This window comes from Bombus pascuorum, chromosome 15 (genome assembly GCF_905332965.1).
Source record: "Bombus pascuorum chromosome 15, iyBomPasc1.1, whole genome shotgun sequence".
In the NCBI taxonomy this organism is placed as follows: domain Eukaryota; kingdom Metazoa; phylum Arthropoda; class Insecta; order Hymenoptera; family Apidae; genus Bombus; species Bombus pascuorum.
Window position 1 is genome coordinate 5214702 of NC_083502.1, and position 17445 is coordinate 5232146.

A 17445-nucleotide genomic window follows, 5' to 3' on the forward strand; every position below is an offset into this window, starting at 1 on the left:
AACCTTTCGTTTTAATGGCGTGGCAGCCACGAACCAGTAGTGGGGGAAACCGGCTTCAGAACGTTCAACTGTATTGTCTAGAGTCTGGTTTTTCGCAAGAGTCCTAACCTGTCGGTTGTGCTTCATCTGGATCGCGGCATTTCAGCTGGAGGATAGCTCCATCAAAGAGTACGTCGTGTTCGCGGCCGTGTAATCGCGTCGCGACGCTTCTTCTCCGCGGTTGAGGCTATTAATCGCAAGATAACAGTTTAAGGACGCGGCGATGACGGAGAGCTGAGAGTACAGTTCTCTACTCGTGTATGAGGTAGGCGCAACTTTCCATGTGTAATCTAACCAGTGTATATCGTGTTATTTCTTCGCATAATAATTTAATTGATAATTTGAGATCGGTGCTGTGAGACGGATTAATCATTGAGTGCGATCGTGCTTTGTGAAGTGTTCACCTGTGAAATTAAGCGCGAATGGATGATACAAAGCTATAATGATAATGCACGCACGATCATGAATTAAACGTCGGATGATTATGATTGAGTCATTTCAGATCTCAGCAATTTTACGTATATTTTTAATTTCAAGGATTCCAGCAGTTTTACGTATATTCTATTATTTCAAGGACTCTGACAGTTTTACGTATATTTTAATATTTCAAGGATAAGGACGTGTTAATACGTTTTGTATTGCATCAATTTTATGTAATGGGTCTTAAGTGACTGATGCAGTATATTTATTGCATTTGGTAAATAACAATTGACAACATTGACAATTAAAAAACATTGACAACAAAATAGATAATCTGGGCTTGTTATTCTCATTTAGCAATAGAAAAAGAACAAAATAATGATACAAACATAGTTTAGATGGCATCCGTATCAGAAATGACCTAATTATTCCGAGTTTAAAGTTTGTGAAAAAAAAATATTGTAAATACAGATATCCATAACGATTCGATATACGTATCCTGTGAATTGCAGAAGTTTGATGAGAGAAAACTCAGCACAAATTGTGGGACTCATTTTATGTAAATATAAATTTACATTAGGAAAATTTTGTAAAAAAAGAAATACTCATTATATATGTAATAATTTACCTTTTAAATATACATAAATTTATTTGTGTACCCTGATAAGTGTATTTTTTCAACGTGGTGGATATGATTAATGTACATAAAGAGAACTACTGATAAAATAGTGAGAAATTAATCATACGTATTATTTGATAAAAATTATTATTTAACGAACAAATATTTATTCATCTTTTATCTCCTTTTTCTCTGTAGAATGATCAATCGTACCATGAACTTTTGCATAGTGTCTATCTATAAAAATCTATAATCAAATCTTGTAATAATCTCCCGTATAAATTACGTTACATAACTGATAATTCAAAATTTGTGGTGGGTGAAGTTGACATGCTTTTATTTGGTGCTGTTATGGTGAAGATTCAACGAGGATAAATACTATCGTTTAATGTGTGGCAATCTGCAGCTGGTGAATAAGGTTAACGATGCATTTACATGTGAGGTTATAAATATATGTATGTATATGTCGTATACATGTGGAACATCTAAATTTTGAGGTGCGACCTCGAAAATTAGACGGTATATGTACTTTTTATAAGTACATAATTCTAAGCTCTTAACTAAAAGCTACATGAAAGCGCAAATACAGTTAAAAGAAAACTTTCAGTCGCAGTAAAGTTCTTCGTTACGTTTTTCGATTTTTTATAGCTTACGGCTTATTCTCTCTTATTTTAATGAGTAAAAATATATGTAATATTTTAAGAAAAATTTTAGTATAAAATTGATATAAGAAATTAAAAATAATTTTTCCATATTTTTAATTTTTAATTTTAACTTATTCTTTAGTTTTTATTTTTAAAAATCTTATTCTTTCTTAAGTATTCAATTACATATTCTTAAATAATTTTCACAGACTTAAGAAATTTTTTAATAATAGAAAGACATCCAGTGGATGGAAAATGACCCATAAGGCACAAAGTTAAATCGATATAGCACTATTCTCTATAAATCTTTTTCCGCGTTAGAAAGCGTATAAAAATTGTGAAAGCCGTTCTTTATATAGAGCTCGATGAAATATTAGCTTCGCCTTGAGTGTTTAAACCTTTGAATGTAACTCTATCTAAGTTTGAAAGTTTGAATTTAAAGTTTGATTATTGAATTTCTCCTATTACAATTAGCCATTTTCTCGTTCTGTTTTGGGTATTTCTATAATTCATTGTTTGTAAACAAGTATGATTTATCATACATATAGTAAACTAAAAATTAATCGACTTTATTTGAAGAAATTTCACATGACTTATATTAAAACTGTTTTCATTTCAAATTAAACTGGTCATTGCGATACAGTTTTTAATTGCTCGTTGAATTTCCAATGCGGCAAATAGAATCTTCGAAAAGCATTAATATTCTCACACCACGTCGCGCCATTAACTAGAAACCGGTTTCTCAGCGGTCTTCTGAGAATTCTATTAAATCGACCATAAACCTCACAATTTTTTTTTTTTATGTTTTATGAATGCGATTAAAAATACAGCTAGATCGAGAATGGAAACTACGTCACCGGGTAAATAAACAGCCACCTTAAAAACGTATCAAATAATTGAGTTATAATTATTCAAAATTATTTACATCCTATCGCATCAATCGCTGAAGAATCTCTCCGATAATTAAATAAAATTTGAGTACGTTAACCTTAATGCTGTTAAAATAATTCCAGACACATGGACGTGCGTTACACATATGTAAACGCGTGAAAGCAGGATCTATCGCGCGTGCTCGAAAGTGTCAGTGAACTCGGAATTCAGCCGCTAGGTAGCCTACACTCCACCCTTCGTGCATTTTTCCTACCACATCTATATATACATGCACAATTGCACACGTATAAGAGGTATCGTCTCTTTGGACGGTATCGCAAATATCCTCGATAATTCGCGCGGCCAGCAAGGACGAGCAAACCATGTATGAGCCATGCGAGACGGATGTAATTTCCGTTCTCGCATAGCCGGTCGAAGTGCAACGATAAAAGCAGACTATCGTAATTACCGCTATCCAATTTCAGACGTTTGCCTCTGCTCACGTTACGTTACATCGTACGTACGTCGATCAAAAATTGCCGTGGCGGACCCTCCCCGTTTGTTTTGTATAGGTTATGGTGGTTGAGGATGCAACGATAAACCATCGATAAACCACTTTCGAATTTTAAGTTACACGTAGCAGGTGAATAATTTATTCGAAAAGCTATACGATTATATCAGTTTTGGTTTAATTTTATTAGTCAACATATTGCATTCAAAATGTATAGTTGGGAAATTGATATATGGTCATATGACAATCAATACTTGGAGAAGTAATAATTGAAAAACGATGAATGCTCTGACGATTTTTATGCATTTTTCAGGAAATTTAATGATGCAAAATGTGCATAATATGCAAAAATATATAAAATATTAAAATTGTATTTCTTGCTTTGGTATTGTTTTCATAAAAATATAAATTTACACAAATACTTATAGTTTATTCATAAAAGAAATTGGATAAATATTGTTAGGAATTAATGTATAAGAATTCTTTATACTTGTATAATATATTCTTTCTTAAGTTCTTAAGACTTCTTTCATTTTTATAATCGATTTAGTTGTTTTTTATAGCTGTGTGTCTACCATGACATGTACCATAACAGAATACCATGGACATATACTATATACAACAATATTAATGCACGATGTTTTAAGGATTTATATGACTTCTTCCGCAATAAATTATACATTAATTGATGCGATCGACTTCAGTTTTCTGATGAAAGCTGAAGGTTGCCATGATCATAAATATGTACATGTCCATGGTATCCTGTATATATTCAAATTCATTAGGCATTGTACGATTGATTACTACTAAATGGCATCAGTTCTGCTTAATGAATAGCTCTGTATCAATAATTATCTTGTTTTGGCATGCAATATTTCAATAAAGAGACCATTACTCATTTCAGGGAATTTAGAATATATCTACGTCATCATTTTATTTGCATTAGCATTCTAAATATTTTTACAATCAGTTTCTCGAATGCAGCTTCCCATACGAATAATTGAAGATTGACTCGAAGCAGAAGAACATAAGAAATTTAATCCTTTTTCCCGTTAAACTCGCTTCTAAGCCCGCGTGCACATTAACTTCTACGGTTTTATCGTCCGATTCATATTTAAATACTAAGGTTATTCTTCTTTGACCTAATTCCAAACAATATTCCTTCTAAATGACACATGAAGAAGTTCTATTCTTAAAAAAGAACTAAATATATCCATTTTAGTATCGTGCAAGTTTTTATAACCTAACCTTAAATTTGTATTGTTGGATAACAAACCGGTGCTCGCTATTTCGTTAATTGAATCAATTTTTTAGCGAAACAAAGCGCAGCTTCGTGATAAACGATTTTATTTCATTTGACAGAACCAAATAACTTGGCGCATTTTATTATTTCACGCCGGGACGGTATTAAATTATCTATGTTTTTTGCTTTCGTATAAAAGCAGCAATTTTTGCCGCGTCGAAATTTATGAAAGCCAGGCTGAATGCACTGCATTAAAAGACACGCGTGGAAATCTAATTCTTTGAATCATTAAACGAGATTAAATTTGGTTTTATACCGCCGAATAATAATCAATCAATTTAATGCCTTATTATTATGTAGATATATTGGAAGACAGAAATACGCGATTTATTTAATAATTGAAATGGATATATTATATTTTTAAGCTTAAGTTTTTACTATATTCTCATTGAATTACTTAATATACTGTATTAATCGTAATTGTATTTAACTTACAAAAGTAGTGTAAAATGTAATCATAATATTATTAGACACATAATATAATAGAATATAACATATAAAATTTTATTACCTATTTTATGGAAAAATACTAAATAATTCTTTTGCGTGAATCGATCTTAATCTGTATCTGTTTGTCCTCGTAATCCATCTATGGTGTACTCATTTAACCACAAGTAATGCGGTGTATTTAGTTTCCAAGAATAAAATAGCTAGGACATACTTAGGGATGCGAGACGTATCGAGGAATATTTTTCAGACTGGTTAAACTCGAAATGAAATTATATTTGTATCGAATCTCTTCTCATTGTCATTGATAATCAACAGAAATCGCGATTCATGGAAACGCGGTCACTTTGTAATAGTTAATACAGGAAAATAAGAATTTGTCATAGTTATTAGGGAAATTTTATTTAAATGATAAGAATTTATCATAGATACTACATGAAGAACTTTGCTAAATGAAAGAATAGATACTAGGAGGATTTTTATTAAAAAAATAAGTCTTGTATCTATCAATGTTAGGTTAAGTTTCAACGAGGTTAGTTCAGTCGTTGCACTATTTCTCTTTCCAATGAATGAAAACATAAATAAAGGTTTTAATAGCTAATCTTAATACGGCATTCTAATTCATGGTATAAAATAGCAGTAGAACGAGCAAACGTGCAATTACGATTTTCCACGAACCGGTAGTTGTGTATCTTGTAGCTTTATAAGGGGATGAGAGATATAATTAAGAGGGATTAAAAGGAGGGGAAGATAAACGGTCTATGTGTATTCTCCAGCTCTATGGCGTCCCGCTTTATATAGTTTCTTCGAGATATAGGAAATGAAAGCGTGTCACGCGACCATACACCCTTCCTTTTGCAAACATGTGTACGCTTAACGTTTAGATTAATACCTACCTGTCAACATGTGTTTACTAGAAATTACGTTATCGTTTTTCGATCGATAAGGCAGATCACGATAATCTATTCTGATTTGTAATTACACAATTCGTAATAAATATTATTCAATAATTGCTGTACTTCTATTATTTGTTATTAATATACGTAAAAATGATAACTTAAAAATGGTAAGTCCATTACAAAACGGATTTTGCTTTTTTTACTGTTAGTACCGGATCAGATACTGTCACCAGATACTTCATTCTCACAAAACTCTCCGGGTACTATATCTCGTGTTTCATAATATTATTCTTTCTCTAATCTTTCATAATATTTAGATTATAGTAATTATGAGTTTCAATATTTAATATTCTCAAACTATTGAGTCACATAGTACTGTACGAAAATGGCGCCAAAAATAAAATGAAAGAAAAATTTAAAAATCTGTCTTTCAATATATTAGACATATATTACTTCATTTCTAATATTGTAATTATGTAATAAAATTATTTAACAGAAATTCTATAAAGTTACTTTTAACTCTTTCTGTAAAGATAAATTTAAAGTAACGATCGAGAAAAAGTCTTGAGGAGAAAATATACGTGGTAGCTCTAATTAGGACGAGACGTTGTTCACTGCCTTGTTCAGTTACAAATTTCACTATCTCGCTCGTTAAAAGTGTCGGTCAATTGCATCTATCATGCACGATCTCAGATTTGAACATTCGTAGAAATCTCTCGATTTTTTAGTACATCTTCCAAGATGAGTCATTATGCAAGAGGATATCGCCGGATAAAAGTTATTACAGCCGCAATCATCGACTTTCACTTGCATTGAACGTCGCAGTGGGGCCAACGCTGGCGTAAAGTATTCTCTCACGCTTGAGCTTCTCTCACCCCTTGACCTTATTTCTCGTTTTCACTTCTGCGGGATAAAAGTTTCGAGTTGATCAAATTGATGTCATATGCGCTGTAGAAATGAAGATCCATTTGTCAGCAGTTTATTTAATAATAAACAGAATATTGAAATAGTGGAATAATTAAAAAGTAGCAAAGTAGGAAATAAAAATAGTGAGAATGTAGCTTGTAACTCAGATTACGTTAAATAGATCTTGTATTTGTGACAATAACGCTGTTTGTTTTATTTTTTTGGGAGGATGTTACAAGATAATTTTTTTCAATTGTTTTCTTTTGTTCAGACGTTTAAAATAATAAATAAATAATAACCAATAACACAAAAATTTAATTAATGCATTATACTTCAAATGGAAGAAAATTGGTATTATTTTGAAGAACATTAAAAAAAAAAATTTGGCCGCATTTTGATCAACTATATATATGCATACCCAAAGAATATGCAACTCACTTTTGAGAGACAATCCATTCTCTTTTAACTTGTGCTATGGTTACTATGATTACTATATAATAATCTTGTGATATGTATTTTGTTTGCAGAGATGAGTGGTTCTAGACTTGGCAGAGGCCGAGTCGGCCGCCTGGCCGTGTACGGGGGTTGCGGGGTGGTGGGTCTTCTTCTAATATTCCTCTACCGCGCCGCCACCTCAGAGATGGCCAGGCTTCGGGAACTTCACATTCAATGTGCTCATCAACAGGAGGCTCTGGCTGCTCAGCTTCAAGGTATGGATTACTAGACATGCACCATAAGGAATCTGATTCAATTTGAGAAAATTGCATTTATTCTCAGATAAATTTGTAAGCAGCTACATTGAAAAATTATTTCTGTTCATTTCTAGTGATATTCGAGTACAAAGTGAGGCTGGAAAGATCCTTGGCTGAGGAAAAGAGTTCAAATGCAGCAGTGAAACAAGAACTCCAGCAGCGTGCATCTAGAGAAAAGTCCCTAAGAGACAAGGATAGCATAGAGGCAATGCAAAGATTCAACTCTTTGCAACAAACTTACAAGCTACTGCAGACGGAGCACCAAGATTTGCAAGAAGAATGTAAGAAGCGTGATCAACAAGCTCTAGAAGACACTAGTAAACTGGAGACAACGCTTAGAGAACTTCGTAGTCGTATCAGGCAAGCAAGAGAGGACAAAGAGAAAGCCTTGGAACATTTAAAGAATAAGTTTCTGGAACTGGACACTCAGAAGAATGAACTGGAACAAAAGTACAATGATATGTTAAAAAGCAATGGGGATACTGATAGCACTATTGAACATCTCAGAAAGGAAGTGTTTCAGCTGAAGCATGAACTGGATGAAGCCAAGGTATGATTCCTTTTTTATACTAATAGCCTTATTTAATTGAAGATTTTTCAAATTTCTAATCTATCCATTTCAAAATATTGATCCGTGATTCTTAATCTGTTTTTGAAGACTCTTCACATTGACAGATTATTTATTTAAGAGAATTGGTCTGTAACTTTTTGTTTTTTATTTGCAATAGAAAGCTTCACGCAAAACTACTTCTCCAGAGCCAAACGTAGCCAATCCGCACCCTTCACAAGCGAAATCCGCAGACGCAGAAAACGCAGGACAGCTTGCTGATCGGACACAGCAGCAACAGGTAAGTCCACCGACAAATGACGATAAAAATCCACAGCCCCTGTATGCACCAGTCGCTCAGCAAACGATTGAGGATCCTCTGCAATCGAATGAACAACGGGTGAACGAGATAAACAACGTTAGATTCGCTCAGAAGAATGGTAACATCGTCCCAGTGGGTCCAAACGAGTTAAAGGAAGCAGAAGTTTTACCATTGCCCTACGATTTGCAAGAGAAACGTCAGAGAAAGGAGGGCGATCAATCTGTGAATGATGAAATTCAGATTGAGATCAATAAAGAGCTAAGACAAGTTATCCCACCGCCCAACCAGATTAATGACAAATTCAATGACAAACACTCTTCTACCAATTTACCAGGTATAGCTCAGACAATTAACATGAATCTTGATGCGAAGAAGCATACCACAGTCTCAGTGGTAAGGAAAAAAGAACATTCTGCTGTCATTGATGAAAAAAATTCTCCAGTCCAACAGACTTCTGAGAAGGTAGAGAAGAAGTTGGAAAAAGCTCAAAACAATGTAGATGGAATCATAAATCAAATTTTGAGAATGATCTGACGAATAAGATCGATCAAAACTTGTAATGCCTTGTCAGATATATTTTTGTTACAAATACTATGGATAATTGTATTTAGTATTCCATAATGGCTGCTCTTGGAAAAACATGTTTGTCTATTTTTTGTATAAAGATTTTATGATTGACTTTAGATTGATTTAAGATTTTATGATATTGCAGCTAATTTCTTGACGATTAAGTATAGTTCCTGACTTTAGTTCAGGCTCTGGTTGTGATTCTCTTTGCTATAAAAGTGCTTGAAGCGTGTTAGATATATTATTAATCAAAGTAATTGTAAGTATAATTGGAAAGATCAAAGTTGACATATGAGTAGTGACACTCTGACTGTGCTCACCTTAGTTACTACTTAACACATTCGCTACCAGAACCTAATTTAGATGTAATTTTAATATCATGCTTGGTGTTTGGTAAAAAAAGGGAAAACAAAATTCAAACGGTTCTTGTCTATAATAAAAGTATATTGTATTATTAAATATATTGTACAGAAATATAGAAAGATGTTGTAGAGAATGTGTTAATTTTTCTTGCAAGAACAAATTATTGCCATTCAAAATACAAAATGAATTGGAAGAGAATAGCTAAACTATAGAAGTAGTCATGATAAGCTAGAAAGCTGACTCTCCTAGCTTATGGAAGTTCAAAGAAGTGCCTTTAAATGGTTGATTGTTGGAACTGAATTCTTCTTAGCATAATCTATCTGGTAATGTTTACACATGCACGTAATTTGCATGGTTTGTACTTGGTGCTGTAGATAGACAATTTCTTTAGTTGACTCAAAGGACTCAAGATCAGTCTGCAGAACTATTCTTTCCTGTATCATCAGCAAATCAAGTGCAGATTGAACAGTATGATGATGGTTTGAGAGGAAACATGATAGAAAATATAAAAAATCTGTTGCATGATGGGATGACCTATTAATTAATATTATCTCGAAGATTATTTAGTAGTTTTATCTATCTTCTTTTACAATTAATTTATATTATCAGTATCAGTATTAACTGGTATTAAATACTTATTATAGATATATCATAATAGAATATTATAATTCAAAAAAAGAAACCAGTATCGCTTCTAAGCTATCATAAATACTTGAGAAAAAAAGTTCTCTGTGTACTATCTAGGGCAAACTGTGATTTTACATAAAAGTAATTTTTTTTTCTCGAATCTTGGACAAATATAAATAACGTGGAAAAATATAAATAACCAAATACGCAGTTTAAAAAATCCACTAACTCAATCCTATTTACTGCTTCAATGTAGATTTTTTAATATAAATTTTTCAAGTGCAATATCACAAGAACAATGTTTGAATTCTGCAGAAGACAAAATGTTTTAGCAATTGTGTAAATGTTGAGTACCCTTTTTTTTTTTTACTTTGTATTGTTATATTTAGCAATCTTTACAATTTGTAAATTAGAAAACATTAGGCTGTCAACACATTATACATTCAGTTTCAATTACGTACAATTATAATTGGTATTTCATAATTCAATTATAAAAGTTCTTTTTGCTCAAGGTATAATTTTTTTATCGATTGACAGCCTAATGCAAAGGAAAGATGAACGATTCTTTTGAATAGTTAAAAAAAAACCCAGTCATATATAAGTAGCTTGCAAGCTGTATTGAATGTGCCTGTATGTCCGTGTTAATCAATGCATTAATAAATTGTTATTATTTTGATCTGCTTGCATTTTTTATGGCACCCTCGCAGAAACCTAACTAAACTGATCTGCTTCCTTGTTATTACTAGTTTGCTGCAAATTTAAAAAGAAAGATAGAGAAAGATCTAATTAAATATTAGAAATAAGAATCTTTGGTGAGATGGTTTAAATTTCTTTTTTAATAGATCCCTTTCATTCTTTTAAATAAAACAGTAGTTTCATTAGAAGGTGAAAGCATTTAATATTTTCTTCTCAAAATTAGTTCTCTTGTTCATATGAAGGATATTTTTAATTAATTTTCTTTTTTGAAGTTTTGTTAACTGATTTTCACGTTCTTTGCGATAATATCTCTGATTTCACCAAATAATATCTTGGTGTAGAACTTTTATAATTAGATGATAAATATTTTTAATTAATTGATTTTTCACGCTTGAGCTCCTTCTTTGGTTAAGTTTTTAATATTGCTTCATTAGAACTTACTCTATGATATTTTGCTGCTGCCTTCAATTTCTTTTTAGTGTAATTAAAACTGTCTTTTCAATAAAATTCAAGTTACAAAACAAAGTTGACATATCAATCCATTTAATTTAAAAATGGAGAAGAAGCTTCTAATTTTCAAAATTAAAGAACAATTTTTAGTGACATTTTCTCTTTTTGTCAGGTGATGTTTTTTAAAAAAAGAGCATGCTTTATGCAATATTTGTTTATTCACATGCTTTCGTAGCTTTGAAGAAAAAGAAACAACTATTCCTCTTTGCCAATAGAAACTGAAGAAGGTAAGTTAATTTTTACGAAATGTATCTGAAAATGTTTCTTCATCCATATATGTAGCCTACTATTTTCCAAAACACTCGCTTGCTTATCTATATTTTAAGGGCATACAATTATTACAACTAGAATCCTTCTTTTTATACAAAAAAGTAATATAAATTTATAAAGTGAAGAATGAATATTTTGTGAATAATTAATTTGTTTCCTTATTAGAGCGCATGTGTATGTGAGAAAACAGAATACTTAGTCCTAGTAAAAATAAATTGCATTTTGCATTATGATAGTAACGAAGAAATGAAGGTTAGATTTAGTTCTCAGTATGTAAGTAAGTAAATAAATAAATTATTGAAATTTACGTTCCACGAATAGCAATACTCCATGTATAAAATAAGAATAAATATTCCAAAAATAAAATAAAAATAATGTTTCGGAATGCTTTAAAATTTAATATAATAAATGAAGCAAGCAAAGAAGATTGCAAAATTATTTTTCCAGAGCACAGTGGCCACGAGTTCGATGAAGTCGATCCCAGCCGTGAAGTTGGAGACTTCAACGCCAGCAACTAGCGGCAATCCAGTGTCCACATCCGTGGATAAGGCGCTTCCGGTTCCGAAACCGGTCCCGAAGTCCAAGCTTCCCGTTGGCGTGCCACCCATTCCGATTATGATCGATCAAAAATTGGAAAATCGCGAGGAAAAACAAGACGAAGTAGCCAGGAAGAAGGAAGAGCCCAAACAGAAGATTAATGTCAACAGTAAAGAGCAAGAGGGTGAAAATGGAAATCTAGATCCCCCATTTCCAGCTGTTCCAGCTAGAAGAGTCGATGACCAAGTTCCAGATAGAAGAGGAAATGGTTGGTTCAATGTTGGGCCTGGCATACAGGAGATTGGAGATGAATTGAATCATATTCGTCTTGCTGGGTATGTTTCATTGAAGGATAATTTCATATTTCTTGTATTCAGCCAATTTTATACTAAATTCAGTTCTCAATTTTGTACGGATATTTTAGAAAACTTAGACAATTACAAAAATTTAGTTGGTTTTAACAGTCTACGCTGATAGTAATTCACACAATATTATAGGTTTTTTTGTTTGTAATGCAATAATAAGATTTATTTTTTAATGGAACTTCAGCCTTGATGCTGGTGCTGAACGAATAGCTGATATTGGAGATGATCAGTACGAAGGAGTTGAATATGATAAAGAACCCCAGCAGAAGGACAGTGATTTAAGATTAGTTGAAGGTGAAGATGAAGGTGAAGGTAATTAAATCAATAAGATACATTCATTATGTAACTCAGTTTTATATATTGTTCAATCTTTTATTCATCATTTTAGATGAAGATGATCAAATAGACTATCCTCACAATTTAAAGCAAGAGAAAAGAGAGTGAAGGATCTGTTTTTAGTAAAGATGCCGTAAAGTGGACTGGTTTGGGAGATTTGAACAAACAGTTCTTATTCAAGAGTCTTATTTAAGAGAAAATCAATTCTTGTCTACTAATTAACATCTACTATCAGTTTACTCTTCATCATTACTTAATGAACTGACTTAGCTGCTAACCATCATTTATCATAAAGAAGAGAGAAAGAAGACGGAGCAAGGATTTTCAACGATAGATGCACCATTTTACTTTTTTACCTACACGTTTTTTTGGGGGAAACCTCTTATGGGGATCTAGCCAAAAAGATTTAGATAGTCTATACTCTATACAGATGCTATTTAACAGCCACTGCCCGACCAACATGAGTAGATTGTATTTTTATTCAGAAGCTCGTTGTTTGGTTTGAGCAGTGTGTGAATAGAAAAATAAAACAGACTGTATTTTTCTAGAGCTAATTCTAAGATAAAAAAGACGTGAGTTATACAAAGTTTCCATGGAAAGAAAAGCCACTTTTAGAGATTCACTCTTTCATTGGCAGATGGAACAGGGAAAGAAATACCTTGTTCATTTAATTATACAGTGTTTGTGTATTTGTCAAACAGTAAAATTTTGTGATAAATGTCAGAGTAGTATTAGAATGATTATTGTATTGATGTATAAGTATTTGTTGAGGCATTTTTTAGGAAAATTCCTTGTCTATTAAATCTAATCTATTTAACAGACTCTATAAAGTTAGAGTCTTCTAATATAGTGAATTCATTTATTTTGCAATTAATTTGTATTAACAAAAATTTAATTCAAAACAAAATGTGCTGTCCTGTATCATGTGTTTAAATATGTAGAACGTAGGTAACTAATTAATTTAGAGTGTTAAATGTTTTTACACACTTATTCTAAGAGAATTCTAAGAGAATACCTCCTACTTGTTCCTTTCTAAAGTAGTATATCAATCACTCGATTATCAAATTTTAGAATTTTAAAGTAAGAAACTTAAAAGATGAAATATTCTGCCAGTGAAAGAGTCCATGATTTCTTTCAACAATCCGCCAAGGTGGAGTTGTGACTTAAATGCACTTATTACTTAAGCCGTCTCGTTAGACATTTTTTAAATAGAATTCAGCAATTCAATCAGCCGACTGTTCTTATCGAAACCGTGCAATACGATCGGTACAAGGGTACACGTGATTTATTTATTGCCTATCAGTCGTCGTTATGGCGCTAACAATCAAGACTTAACAGAGTGAAAGGAACTACTTTAAGGAATTTATTAAAGATATAGATTAATATTTGTTATGACCGTAGATATCTACTTATACACTGACACAGAGAAAAGTGATCCATATGTACATAAGAGTTTTCATAATAAAAGATTGAAAAACTTTTTGTATTTTCTTTTTAACACTTGATGCTTTACAACCTAATATCTGAATAATGTGAAAGCAATTCTTTTTTGTTTTCAATGTCTTTAAAATATATAAAACATAGTTTTTGCGTTATTATTGCGTTGAGCTCTTCTTGGGTTACATAAAAATAAATTACTGAGTATTTTACATTTAGAAAGTATGATATTTATGATTATGCAGAAGTGTCTGCAGAAAATAAAATATTGCAGAATAATCTGTACTGTCCCAATGACCTTTAACTGATACTTCCATCTGCAAGACAAAGAAGAAAGATCTTCTTTTTTTAATAGCCTTTATTTATCAACGATTTATAGATCATTATTAATTTAAACTCTTTGTTCATATACTATATCAAATATTTGAAAAATAAATTAACTATCATCTACAAAAATATTCAATCAGTATTCCTTTTATATCTCATAACTTACTATTCTTATATCTTTGATTTTAAACAGAATAGCTTCTTTTTTCTTTCTGGATATGTAGATTATAAATCAAATACCAAGGTTAACATAACACTTGTAGTTCTAAAAAAACTACAGTTTCTATGTTCTATAATACAAGTGGAATTTCTAAGATGATAATATTACTTGTTTGCTTCAATTCTTCCATGAACTCATTGTGAAAGTTCCATGATGAATCAGACATTGACTAAACGTTATTTAATTAAACATATTGGTCAATCATTTAACAAGTTCCTTATACACGCGTTATCCATGTTTTCACAGCAAATGGCCAAAACAATTCCAGATGTTTCAGATTACCATTTTATCATATCTTCTTTTCTTAGGTGTCCAAATAATATAGATTAACTGTCGTTATCGTTCATTTTCAATTTGTAGGTTCGTTATAAATTTCAATTGTATTTTCAATTAATGCAAATTTATGTTATCAGTCGTATTTTGCATATCGAGCATCAGATGTTATGCAGAACAGATGATTTTATTAAACCGTGTGGAGCATGCTCGTGATTTTATTTGCCAATGAGTCAGATGCACATGTATACACTATATTCGTCTTACGCAAGCCTGGAATACGATATATAGAACGATCATGGTTCTCAGAATCGATTTGCATTGCGTCTAATCGCCTTTAAACATCCAGTCATGAATTTGTGACTCCGTTCGAGTTTCTTGTCACAGTTTCCTGTAATATGTAGATTAATTTTTTTTCAGTATCTTATAGAAAAACAGTTAAGTTTCTCTCTTTTATGGAAGAGTTGCAGGAATTATTACTTTTATATGTAAGAATCATAGCTACAGAAATTATAATTTTTAAAAAATTATAAATGGATAAAGATTTGTTAAACCACAAACATTACTAAATAAGAGTTTATATAACCTCTCTATATAATACACTGTGTCAAGAAAGAAGGATATATAAATGATCTATTGTTAGTAGTGAAGACTATACGTAATGCCAGTTGTTTCGCTGAACTTATCTAAATTATGAGACACTAATGAAATTTAAATTCTCTATACTCTGATAATCAAAAAATTTTCTTCAAATTATTTAAGAATATATTTATATAGTTTTATCATGTTATATTCTATTATTTGTATTTTATAATTACATGTGTATCTATATTATGCGTGTTTTAACTCAGAATTAATAATACAAAGAGATCGTTTTGTCAAAAAAAAGTTTCTTCTTTTCAAATTTCCTTAAATCATTTGCTCTCGTTTGCACGATAACGCAAATGTCATAAAACTATCATAAAACGAATCGATTCGTAATTATTAAACGGCTCAAGGTTTGTTTTGAAGCCGTCCCGTAATTCGACTTCCTTCGCATTAATCGAATACGACCTACATGTGGAGCGTCATGATGCATGATCTCATCTCGAAAACGTATCACACAATCATCTTCAATTACTTCGTCAGGAGTCGACTCGCGTATTCGACAATTCACGTGCGAATAACCTTCGAGAAACACGAGTGACACGACAGAAGTTGTTTTGCTTGTTTCTTCTTTTCGCATTTTGAATTCTTCACGTCTGAATTATCCTTCGCGAATCTTTACAAGGATACTTTGTCAATTTATAGAGGTTAGGGATTCCTTGGGAGACGATAGCCTTTCTTATTTTTGTGAAAAAGGAAATACGGATTGTTATCGAGTGTCTCCAAATGTTTTTTTTTTACAGAAATGAATATTTTTATCGAACAGTTCTACATATTTTTAATTTTCTGTTTTTCTCCGTGTTTTGTGTCTTCTTGTTATAACATCCCATAAGAGATCTTTTTCGTTATTATTATCCCATTAACCAAATCAAGATGAGAATGATTATTGAAAATATTTAATTAAATAATAAATAACGATACTTCATCTTCGCTATGAGTAATCATCGTTATTTGTTAAATTACTTCTTTTTATTTTTTTTCTCCTTGCCTTCCTTTTGAGTCATGTTTCCTATTATTGTAGTATCCTGTGTTACCAGGAAAGGATTATTTTTAAAATAATAGTTTTTAATGAACTAGTAGACGACTGGCACACACGAGTCGTTTGCTAGAAGATAGAAACACAAGTATTGGGAGTAAACGAGATCCACATTAACACGATAACCCGAGTGAAAGGTTGCGACACCGCTACATCTGAGATTCAGTAAATTAACTGGCTGTTACTCATTTCAACAGATAGTTCGTGCTTGGCAAAATAACACATTAGATAATACGATAAACAACGAAGAAGGGAAATTATAATTCACTTCTTATAATCTGTTTACTTATTTGAGAATATCCATGCCCCATTAAAAATATCTCATCGTGATTTTCCATCGTATAAACTGTTCCAATTTGTTTTCATTGTGCTCCTCGTTTTTAACTATTATATTTTTATTTGTTAGGTGGCATCCAGTTATAATCGGAAATAAATGAAAAATAAGAAGTTTGCAGCATTGCTTCTTTTAATTTTATTTTTGAAATTAGCTCATTTCTTCTTGTATTTTGACAACTGAATTTTCAAAAACGATTAAATGCTTGTATGGAAGATATTTGGTATAAAAGAAACATTAAATGTTCGTTTTCTTTCAACATGTCAAATTTAATGTGTGAAAATTTCTTTAGTTCATATCTCTCTTCTTTTTCTTCCCTCTTTCTTCTCTCCCTTTTCACTAAATAAATTTCTATACATAGTCCATAACATAATTGAAAATGCTAAAAACAAGATTTGTTATCAAAATATTTTTGATATAAACATTCTTCCTGAATCAGTCAATGTTGCAATAAAATGTTATTAATCATGTAAAATGTCAATTTATGTAACATCACTTCCCTCTTTTATCACTTCTCTCTTCCTATTTCTTTTTAAACGAGGCTAGTAGATAAAAACAACTCAAAACTCAAAAACAAACTTAAACAGAATTGAAGATGAACACTTAAAGAAAGTAAATTTGGC

The 17445-nt window shown here is 31.5% G+C and overlaps 2 protein-coding genes across 7 annotated transcripts in view; both read left to right on the forward strand.

Annotated features, from left to right (window-relative positions):
* LOC132914513 (chitinase-like protein Idgf4) overlaps positions 1-17445 on the forward strand; it is a 76060-nt gene that overhangs the window by 53524 nt on the left and 5091 nt on the right. The gene's annotated exons all lie outside the window — the stretch shown is intronic.
* On the forward strand, positions 53-14028 carry LOC132914511 (Golgi integral membrane protein 4-like). 5 transcript variants are annotated; one of them, XM_060973692.1, is made up of 7 exons: positions 53-304; positions 7186-7368; positions 7485-7960; positions 8139-8258; positions 11760-12184; positions 12399-12520; positions 12603-14028. In XM_060973692.1, exons 2-7 carry the CDS (start codon positions 7188-7190, stop codon positions 12656-12658), a joined length of 1380 nt encoding a protein of 459 aa, XP_060829675.1. In that variant the 5' UTR covers positions 53-304; positions 7186-7187; the 3' UTR covers positions 12659-14028. The 5 variants fall into 5 exon arrangements, with proteins under 5 accessions (XP_060829675.1, XP_060829676.1, XP_060829672.1 ...); XM_060973693.1 differs by having other exon boundaries at positions 12609-14028; XM_060973689.1 differs by having other exon boundaries at positions 54-304; positions 12399-12526.

What these genes read in the sequence shown, in the direction of transcription:
- LOC132914511 (XM_060973689.1), top strand. Translation starts at nt 7,188, where the DNA reads ATGAGTGGTTCTAGACTTGGCAGAGGCCGAGTCGGCCGCCTGGCCGTG. An exon ending in ATCGGACACAGCAGCAACAG is followed by an intron (nt 8,259 to 11,759) that starts GTAAGTCCACCG and finishes TTATTTTTCCAG; the next exon opens with AGCACAGTGGCCACGAGTTC. An exon ending in AATCATATTCGTCTTGCTGG is followed by an intron (nt 12,185 to 12,398) that starts GTATGTTTCATT and finishes ATGGAACTTCAG; the next exon opens with CCTTGATGCTGGTGCTGAAC.